The sequence below is a fragment of the Anopheles darlingi genome, chromosome 3 (genome assembly GCF_943734745.1).
Source record: "Anopheles darlingi chromosome 3, idAnoDarlMG_H_01, whole genome shotgun sequence".
In the NCBI taxonomy this organism is placed as follows: Eukaryota; Metazoa; Arthropoda; class Insecta; order Diptera; family Culicidae; genus Anopheles; species Anopheles darlingi.
In genome coordinates, this window is record NC_064875.1 from 52,107,390 (window position 1) to 52,117,758 (window position 10,369).

General features: G+C 52.0%; 2 protein-coding genes across 2 annotated transcripts; one reads left to right on the forward strand and one right to left on the reverse strand.

The window, feature by feature from the left end:
* Positions 1-57: 57 nt before the first annotated feature.
* LOC125957307 (xanthine dehydrogenase/oxidase-like) lies at positions 58-5,620 on the reverse strand. Its single transcript, XM_049689926.1, has 7 exons — positions 5,473-5,620; positions 3,974-4,077; positions 3,054-3,909; positions 1,786-2,987; positions 855-1,718; positions 201-786; positions 58-128 (listed from the first exon to the last, which is right to left on the reverse strand). Exons 1-7 carry the CDS (start codon positions 5,618-5,620, stop codon positions 58-60), a joined length of 3,831 nt encoding a protein of 1,276 aa, XP_049545883.1.
* Positions 5,621-5,859: 239 nt separating this feature from the next.
* Positions 5,860-10,232, forward strand: LOC125957306 (xanthine dehydrogenase/oxidase-like). Its single transcript, XM_049689925.1, has 6 exons — positions 5,860-5,980; positions 6,172-6,275; positions 6,340-7,210; positions 7,295-7,545; positions 7,634-10,076; positions 10,162-10,232. The coding sequence occupies exons 1-6, from the start codon at positions 5,860-5,862 to the stop codon at positions 10,230-10,232; spliced, it is 3,861 nt and encodes a 1,286-aa protein (XP_049545882.1).
* Positions 10,233-10,369: the final 137 nt, after the last annotated feature.

A 10,369-nucleotide genomic window follows, 5' to 3' on the forward strand; every position in this document is an offset into this window, starting at 1 on the left:
AACATGGTTAAGGGGAACAGTTTATTTCAGAAAAAAAAACTTGGCACAAGTGCAATATCATTCCAACTTGAACTGCTCCATGGAGTGTTCTAGCAGGGAGCAGATCTTTTCCGGCGTCATGCCACTACCTATCAAAGGGGGAACGAGATCAAGTGGTTAGCAAATGGCAGGAGAAATTGAACTAGACCGAACAAACCTACCCATGTGTAACCACACGTCCGGTAATCCAGCGTCGAGCCGGGCCGATCGTATGGCATTCCGCAACGCATACACCACGACAGGGCTGAGCGAAAAGGCTGGCTCACCAGTTGCTTTGGCCCGCAGTACACCGCCTTCGTTGACGCTCTTGGCAAGGAACGATACCCGGAAGTCCACGGGTGTGTCGGCATGGCCGGGGGGTTTGTAGGTCCAGCTACGATTGGTCAAAAGTTTCCCATTGGAATCGTAAACGAGTGCCTCCGTAAGGTAGTAACCAAGGCCCATCACGAACGCACCCTCTATCTGGCCCACATCGATGTTCGGATTCATGCTTTCACCGACGTCCTCCAGGATGTCAACTCGCCGGACCAGTACCTGCCCCGTTAGTACGTCCAGCTCGACCTCACCGCACGCCAGACCCCAGATAGTGTACGGTCGGATGTCGGCTGGCGTGGAAAAATACGACGCCTGCAGATTGATCTCATCTAGGGCCGCACTGCGGACCATTTCTTCCCAGCTTCTGGGTCGCAGCAGCGACCGGTAAGGTTTGAGACGCTCGAGCAGTATTTCGCAGCATTTCTTCACGGCCTACGGAGAGATGGGGATAGAGAAAAAACGGTAAGAGACTTGATCCTGGTGCATCGAAGGTTCCTTACCATTGCCACACCATCCGTCGCTTGGCTGTGCTTCGAGGCGTTCGAATTCGCGTTCAGCAAGCTGTTAGTCGGCCTCACGATGATCTTCTCCATTGGAATGCCAAGAACGTAAGCTGCAACCTGGATCATCTTCGTATTAATTCCCTGCCCCATTTCAATCCCACCGTGCACGATCGTTACGGTTCCGTCGTCGTTGTGGATCGAAACCACTGCTCCTTTCTTCGATTTGATCTCGAGCGGATATTGCATCGGCATAACGGCGATTCCTCGTTTGTGCCAACGGTTTGCGCGATTGAACGTCTCGATCTCGCTACGCCGCCCATCGTAATCCACCTGCCGCCGGAACTGGGGCAATAGTTTGCGCATTTTGCTATCCTGCGGCATGTTGGCAAGCCGAACCTGGAGCGGGTCCTGGCCGGTGGCATGAGCAACATGTTCCATGATATTTTCGATCATAGCGATACCCTCTGAAGTGCCCGGGGCTCGGGCCCACGTGTTCGGCGGTACATCCGTCCGGGCGATCTTCCCGCGCAGCTTCCAGCTATTCGTCCGGTAGCAGTTCTTGAACAGGTCACTCGTCATGCCTCCGAGCAAAAGATTCATGGATGCGCCATCATCATGGATGTACGTGTGGCTCAGCTTACTGATGCGCCCGCTTCGATCGACTGATACCTCGTACTCGCTCACACTTCCGGCCCTTTTCCCCATTGCGCACATGGCCGTCTCAAGAGGCAGAGTCATACGGACTGGACGACCTGTCTGATGAGCTGCCACGGCACAAGCGCAGGCCACCTGGGAGGCATACGTTAGCTTAAAACCGTATGCTCCTCCAACCCTTTTGACGGTCACATTAATCTGCGACTCCTGCATATTAATAATTAATTTTAATTGCAAGTTAAGGTTTTTCCTTCGATTTCATCTCTCCACTTACCATCACCTTCAGCGCCTGGGAGACGGCAATCTGCACGTGATCAATAAATTGGGTAGCCGAGTAGACGTCCATTTCATTCGGCCGTGGCACACACAGACAGGTTTGAGTTTCCAACGGATAGTGGTACTGACCCTTAAGGTCAAAGCGGCTCGTCAGCGTGATAGATCCTTCCCGTGCCTGGTGATATGTCGCACCATGCCGATCGTACGGTTGATCGGTCACACGACTAAAGTCCAGTGCATCGTAAACATCCTGCACCGTTGGCAGCACCAACCGGTTGCTGGTACGCTTGTACTCGATCCGTACCAGCCGTGCGGCCCGGTTCGCCAGCTCGAAGCTCTCCGCACACACCAACCCAACGATCTGGCCGACAAAGTTCACCTGCCCGCTGCAGAAGATCTCCTCCACCTCCCGGGCACCTATCTCCAGCGGCATAAAGTTGTTGAAACCGGGCACATCCTTTGCACACAGAAAAGCCGCTACGCCCGGGATGGCCAGAGCGTCGGAAGCATCGATCCGTACGATACGGCTTTGCACCTCGGTGGCCAACACAAACGCACCATGCAGCTCGTTCGGTAATGTGGGCATATCGTTAATGAACTCGGCCTCCCCCGCGCACTGTGCCAGCGCTTCGATCTTGGGAATGTTCTTCGTGAGTGGCCACCGCTTTCGGTGTGTTTCGTAGCTTTGCTGACCAGAGGAGACCGGTGGGCGCTCGAGACCATTTGCTCCCGTTCGCATCAAGCGACCCACGTTTTCCGGGTGTACGCTGAGCGCAAACCGATACAGCAGGGCCAGCGCCAGGTGCTTCCGATAGTCGGGAGCAGCATCCGGTAACACTGCGTCCGGTTTTACCTCCCCGGAAAGGATGTGAAGTGCCTGGGCCAGTGTTTCACTCGAACCAAGGCTTTTGCCCTGCAGGAAGACCTCCGTTTTGGTCGCATGAACGAACGATGGGTTGATGCCACCGTAGCAGATGCGGATGGAGCTGTACAGTCGGGCCTCGGGGCAGATTCGCAACATTAGAGCGGCGTTAACGGTAGCCCGGGAATTCTGGGCGACCGGCATGATCTTGTAGGAACGGAACGTGGTACTGACGTGATCGTGCGATGGTAGCTCGATCGATCGGATGATCTTCTTGCCCATATTGAGCTTCAGAAAGTCTAACGGTGCCACACGGATTGTTTCCTGCAGACTCGACACTAGTGATAGAAAGAACGGTTAGCACTGTGTTCCGAGCAGGGCATCATCGCCGGATAAGGACTTACCGATGACGAGCGTGGCTTCGACGGCTTCGAGCAGTAAGAACAGATCCGAAGGGAACTCAGGATGCTGATGTTTGATCATCAGATTGCCGGCGATCGTGCCAACGTTTCGCACCGGTGTGTTGGCCACCTTCCGGAGATGGTCCGCCAACGAGGTACAATATGCGAACCCCAGATTATTGTCGGCGGCACTGTTCAGGACATCGATCAGTTCCGTCAACGGCACACCAGACCCGATGTGGAGCATCTTTGCCTCTAGGCGATGCTCACGAAGCTCCCGAACCGTGCTAACATCAATGAATACCTTTAAATCATCGCTTCGTCGATACACACCATGGGCGGTGTTGCCACCGACCAGCATATACTGTTCATCGATTTTGATTGATTCAAGAACCTCGAGTGCTTGGCCTAATGACGTCACCTTGAACCACTTTTCACCATCGCCAAATGCGAGGCATCGTTTCGTGGTAACCGGTTGCTCATTAGACACTTTTCCGGTGCCGCGCGTTGCCGGACAAAGCGTTAAATCCTCGATATCGGGCACTGGGGGCGGTGTCGTGATGCGATCGTGAGCAAATGACCGGAACGCCTCCAGTATTGGTCGGTATCCTGTGCAGCGGCACACATTCCCATCGAAGGTTGCCTCTATCTGGGCTTCCGTTGGAGGGCCATCACTCCGATTGCCGACCATCAGCCCATACATACTCATCACCATACCGGGAGAACAGTAACCACACTGCGATCCACCTGCTTCCGCTAACCGTTGCTGGAGTGGATGATAGGCACCGCGCCGTTTCCCACCAATACCCTCGATCGTACGAACATCCAGCTCATGGCAGGAAAACACCGAGAACAGACACTAAATCAAACGGATCAAATCAACAAGTTGCGCTGGGGCTACGGAACTTACACACTCTACTAACCGAGTTGACGGAGAAAGCGGTCCGTTGCCTGGTAACCGGATGCGTTCCTTCGATGTGGACAATGCACGCTCCGCAACCACCCTCGAGGCAGGAGAACTTGGTCCCTGTAGGTAATTTTTTTTTTTATTTTTAATATTTTTTAGATATTTTTAGGTAAATCGGTTATTTATCGGTCCTTTTAATTAGGATACGATGTGGCTTGGTTAACGACCAAAACGTTACTATTTTATTCAATCACGTTGATAGTGTAGTGTAGTGTGTTAGATATGGTAATATATTGATAGTTTAATCCGCCACATACCCTTCAGATTTGCCCGAGTCCTTATGAAAGTATTCAAAGAGGTATCCACGGGTATACCTTCGGTCGAACCGTTTACTGGAAAGAAAGGTATCGGTGCATAAAATGGATTAATAGTATTTTGAAGAAACGAAATGTCTATACTTCTCGAAAAACCCTTAATAAACTGTAGATCATTTTGCACATTCAATGGTTGCTGCGTTGCGGTTGCATAGCCCGAAAGGGTTGCTGAGTAATAGCAAGACACATCTACGCTTCGTACGCAGCAAACACGCACTCCTCATCCATTTAACTGGTTGAGTTAGCGGCAGGCAGCAGAGAAAACCCCGTCCGATCGTTTTGTTCGTGCCGCAAAATACGAGTCTGGTGCGTAATGATGTGTGAGCCTAACGGGTTTCATAAAAAAAGCAAAAGGTAAAACCATCCGGAACGGTTTTTTATGGGGATGGAGATGAATAAAACATTGTCCGCTGTCGAGTGAGTGTGGCAATTAATGCCAGCCAGACGATCGCGGACAATCTTTGATAGATTCGTTCAATTAATTAAGCGATTTGGTGCGATAGTCGACGATCGTTAATCGTGTTCTCTGTTTGTTATTGCTCGGCTTTTTCAACGGATTACCCCTTAAGCATACTGTTTGATGCTCCAACAGCGAGCGCCTTTCCTAATAATTTACACCTTTTCGATAGTTCTGCCCAGACCACCAGCATTCTTGGCATCTGTTTGGACGATTATGGATTGTTTTTTTTTAAATAGCTTTTAGTAGGACTACAAACACCTAGAATGAATGGGGGAGAGGGAACTAGGCAGTGAGCTGCTGCACCACACAGCACGCTTGAATATGTAACTGTCCTGCACACTATTACGCGTAGAGTAGACGAAATTGAGCATTTGAAAATTATATGTAAATTGAGCTTCACTAAACCCTTTAGGCTATTCACTGATCCACAATAGATTTCACTTCCAATCGTAATGTCACCATAGAATACTCCAAGAAGATGGACATAGCACACATGGTATTCTGGATGCCGCTTGAAACGGAAAACTTGATCACTTTAAATCGCCACACCATCACAACTGGCCATTCTCCTCAGATTGCTTACATTCCGGCAGATCAGTTCTTTGACGAGGCCGGGGCGGAGGACTTACCGGTGTAACACTGTTCGTTAATTCGAAACCGTACTACGTTCATTATGTTAACCGGGATGAGGGTTTGCTGTCCGCACTGGTTGCTGGTAGCCGAAGTACTGCTGCCGATTCATTCGAAAGCTGTAATCCAATGGTGCCAATGGGTTTCCACTAGATGAGGGTAGGCTTGGTGATGGTATTGGCAGTGGTGGTACCGACATCGATGTTTGGGCTGGGCATGGACGGGCGCACACGCATCAAAACGTGAAAGGACGTTAGCACGGCTGTTCGGTGCAGTCAGGCGTACCATTATGGCGATGTTCTCGCTACGTTGATCCCTCGCACGCAAGGCGGCGACGCCAGTAGCGTACCAGTGCCTGGAAGGCCGGAGAGGCAGTTGTTGATTAACCACCGTACCGTACCGTATTGTGCCGTGCGCCAGAGTCCTCGGTTCCACAGCATGCAGCAGGCCAAATTTACCATCAACGGGAAACCGTACGAATTTTCTGCACTTTCTTCGGAGGATCTACCGGTGGACACTTCGCTGAACACGTTCATACGAACCCGGGCGAATCTGAAGGGTATGTGGCGAATTACGCTATCACTACATTACCACATCCAATACATTACACTATCAACGTGATAGAATAAAAGATTAACGTTTTAGTCGTCAACCAGGTCACATCGTATCCTAATTAGAAGCACCGATAAATAAACGATTTATCTAATAGATATTAACAAATTTAAAAAACAATTAAAAAATTACCAACAGGGACTAAGTTCCTCTGCCTCGAGGGAGGCTGCGGAGTGTGCATTGTTCATATCGAAGGAACGCATCCGGTAACCAGGCAACGGACCGCTTTCTCCGTCAACTCGGTTAGTAGAGTCTGTAAGTTCCGTAGCCCCAGCGCAACTTGTTGATTTGATCCGTTTGATTTAGTGTCTGTTCACGGTGTTGTCTTGCCATGGCATGGACGTGCGAACGGTGGAAGGCATCGGTTCGAAGCTGGCCGGCTATCATCCAGTTCAGGAGCGGTTGGCCCAGATGAACGGCACACAGTGTGGCTATTGTTCCCCCGGTATGGTGATGAGTATGTATGGGTTGTTGGAAGCGAAGGGAGGCAGTGTGACGATGGCTGAGGTGGAGCAGGCTTTGGCCGGCAACATTTGCCGCTGTACCGGTTACCGCCCTATCCTGGATGCGTTAAAATCGTTCGCTGTGGACACACCCGCTCGGGCACTTCGATCGTCCACCGGTCAATGCTTGGCCGATATTGAAGAGCTTCCACGCTCCTGTGATGTACCCTGTGCTAGCGGTAGTGAGCCGCCCTGTTCGGCGCGCACTTGCTTCGATCAACCCGTCTCGGTACGTTGCCCAGACAACCGCCAATGGTACCGTGTACGGACGGTGGATGAAGTGTTCGAGATATTGGCACCCTTGGAACCCGATGCGTTTATGTTGGTGGCGGGAAATACAGGCCACGGAGTATACCGTAGGTCACCGAAGCTGCGTGTCTTTGTGGATATACGCAACGTGGAGGAGCTGCATAACTACTGGATTGGGAGCAGTCTAATCGTCGGTGCCAACGTACCGCTTACCGAGTTCATCGAGATACTGCGTGAAGCCGCTAGAAAAGACAGGCGGTTCTCGTACTGTAAGGAGGTAGCGCAGCACGTGGAAGACGTAGCACATCCGGCCGTCCGAAATGTTGGTACGATTGCCGGAAACCTGGTGCTTAAGTATCGCCATCCGGAGTTTCCCTCAGATCTGTTCGTGTTGTTTGAAGCCCTTGGCGTTGAGATGACCATCGGTAGGTATCCTAGGGAGTACCACAGTGTGAGCTATGCTGTTACCTTCAACTCTATCTGTTGTTCACATACATGTACACGCACAGTCGGAGCAAAAGGATCGATTCATAAGCTGCTACCGGAGCGGTTCCTTGGATTCGATCTGCGGAAGCGCATCATCCTGAATATCACGCTGCCCGCGCTGGATCCGGAGGTATCCGTGTTCCGGTCTTACAAGATCGCACCGAGAGCCCAAAACTCGAAGGCGTATGTAAACGCTGGCTTTCTGGTGCGTCTGTGTCCGCGCAAAGTGAACGTCGAGTACGCGCGTCTCTGCTTCGGTGGCATCGATGCCAGTGTAAGATCTAATCCGTTTGCTATTAAGCTGTTCAACAGAAAGATCTACTCATGGGGTTTATGGATCTTGTGTACTTGTATCTTTGCAGTTCTGTCATGCCACCGCCACGGAGGAGTTCGTAAAGGGTAAGAATCTGTTCAACAACATCGATCTACAGGAAGCTCTGGCCACCCTGAACGGTGAACTACCGTTCAACGAGCAGCTCCGACTACCGAGCTCTTCGTACCGGCGCCAGGTGGCTGTTGGACTGTTGTATCGTTTCGTGCTGCAGCTCTCACCACGTGATCGTCGCGTGGCAAACCCACTGGTGCGTACCGGTGGTAACCCGCTGATCAGACCTCTCTCGCACGGTATTCAATCGTTCGACACCTATCCTTCCAACTGGCCACTGACCCAGGCACTGCCGAAGCTTGAGGCACTTCACCAGACGGCCGGTGAGTTGGTTTACCTGAACGATCTACCATCTCGGCCGGATGAACTATCCGCTGCCTTCGTCCTAGCGACCAAAGCCCGCTGTAGCATCACGGGCATCGATGCCGGCCCCGCCCTTGCCCTGTCCGGTGTTGTAGGGTTCTACTCCGTCACTGATCTACCCGGTGTGAACGATTTCGGTGGGCTCAAGGGTAGCAGTAATACGACCTTCCCCTACAACAACGTACCGGAGCTAATTTTCTGTGAAGGACGTGTGCTCTACCACGGTCAACCGATCGGTGTTCTAGTGGCCAACACCTTCGCGAGGGCTCAGGAGGCGGCCAAACTGGTAGTAATAACCTACGGACCACCGGATGGTCCGATCCTACCGACGGTCGCAGATGTAATGGCCGTTGGTGCGACGGAGCGGATAGCAACCGTTGAATCGGATGTCATCGGGCGCAACTATCACCGGGCCTCTGTCGATCGTCCAGAAACTATGCAACTACGCGGATCGTACGAGTTCGGGAGTCAAGCCCACTTTGCCACTGAGCCTCACGCCTGTCTGTGCATACCGACTGAAGACGGACTGGAAGTGTATAGTACTACCCAAACGAGCCAACTAGTACATCTAGCTGTCTCGAAGGCACTGGCGATACCTCAGAATACGGTCAACGTGATCGTTCCTCCTGTTGGCGGTTCATTCGGTGGTAAAATGACTCGTTCAGGATTAATAGCATGTACAGCTAGCTTAGCAGCTCTTCATACGAAACGCCCCGTCAGAATGGTCGTTCCGTTCGAGACGATCATGCAAGCGATCGGGAAGCGGATCGGTGCGCACTGTGAGTACAGTGTCCACTTTGATGCGCAGTCGGGCCGGATCGTAAAGTTGCAGAACGAGCACACGCAAGACTTCGGTTGCTCGAGCTACGAATCGATGGCCATACTATTCCGGGAGGCATTCAAGAACTGCTACAACGGCACGGACCTTTGGCGTTTGCAGCTGAAGGGTGCAGTTACGGATGCCCCGAGCAATACCTGGCTACGATCGCCAGGTACCGCGGAAGCGATCGGCACCATCGAAACAATCATGGAGCATATTGCGTTTACCACCGGGCTCGATCCACTGGCCGTCCGGCTAGCGAACATGGATCCGTCGAGCAGAATGGCCACTTTGCTCCCTGCCTTCCAGCGGGATGTCGATTTCCTGGTACGGAAGGCGGCTAACGATCGCTTTAATGAGACCAATCGCTGGAAAAAACGGGGGATCTCGATTGTACCAACGGCTCACCCCATAACATATTTTGGAGGAATAAATGCCTGGGTCTCGATCTATCACGTGGATGGTTCCGTGGCCATCACACACGGTGGCATCGAGATGGGGCAGAGCATAAATACTAAAACGGCCCAGGTGGCCGCTCACATACTTGGTATCCCGCTGGCCAAGATCTCGATGAAGCCACACTCGACCGTTTCCTCTCCGAACTCGTTCATTACCGGCGGCTCAATCGGTACCGATCTGGTTACTTACTCGGTGAAGCGTGCCTGCGAGATGCTGCTTGAGCGCATCCGACCCGTACGGGACGAGAACCGGACCGCTTCGTGGGAGGCGACTGTACAGACATGCTATCAACGTGGTATCGATTTGACCGCTTCCTACTTTGTCCGCCGCTCGGACATCCAGCCGTACACCGTGTGGGCCCTGTGCTGTGTCGAGGTAGAGCTCGATCTTTTGACGGGTCAGGTGCAGTTGCCTCGGGTTGACATCCTGGAGGATACGGGCGAAAGCATGAATCCGCTGCTGGACATTGGCCAGATTGAGGGAGCCTTCATGATGGCGATGGGGTTGCATCTGATGGAGGAGCTACAGTACGATCGGAGTACCGGAGAATTACTTAATTCCCGTACTTGGACGTATAAGCCACCAATGGCACGTGATATTCCGATCGATTTTCGCGTACGCTTGTTGCAGAAGAGCTCCAATGCAGCCGGTGTGCTGCGATCAAAGACAACGGGAGAGCCGGCGTACAATCTGGGAGTGACGGTGGCGTTTGCATTGCGGTACGCGCTTTGGGCCGCCCGTCGGGATGCTGGATTGCCGCGAGAGTGGCTTGACCTAGGTGAGCATCCAATCCAAACGCGACTATGTACTCCGTCCGTTCCAGAACCTTCTTAACCATCGTCTTCTGTGTGATTTGGTTTCAGGAACATCACTGACAGTGGAGAAGATCCTCTCCCTCACTGGCAATACGATCGATCAGTTCGTGCTTCACTAACGGCGTTAGTTAATTAACGGAAGAAAGAGAAAAACAGATCCAAAAATGTATCCTTTGCCTATTGAGTAAGTTATTTTGCATGAAATATATCTCCAGAAATCATGTTTTAAGTATAATGCTAAGAATGATCTTTCGTG

Coding starts and splice junctions, on each gene's coding strand:
- LOC125957307 (XM_049689926.1), bottom strand. CDS start 5,620: ATGTCGGTACCACCACTGCCAATACCATCACCAAGCCTACCCTCATCT. Junction 4,078..5,472: donor GACAGCAAACCCTCATCCCG/GTTAACATAATG, acceptor AATTACCTACAG/GGACCAAGTTCTCCTGCCTC. Junction 129..200: donor GGACGTGTGGTTACACATGG/GTAGGTTTGTTC, acceptor CCCCTTTGATAG/GTAGTGGCATGACGCCGGAA.
- LOC125957306 (XM_049689925.1), top strand. CDS start 5,860: ATGCAGCAGGCCAAATTTACCATCAACGGGAAACCGTACGAATTTTCT. Junction 5,981..6,171: donor AACCCGGGCGAATCTGAAGG/GTATGTGGCGAA, acceptor AATTACCAACAG/GGACTAAGTTCCTCTGCCTC. Junction 7,546..7,633: donor TCGGTGGCATCGATGCCAGT/GTAAGATCTAAT, acceptor GTATCTTTGCAG/TTCTGTCATGCCACCGCCAC.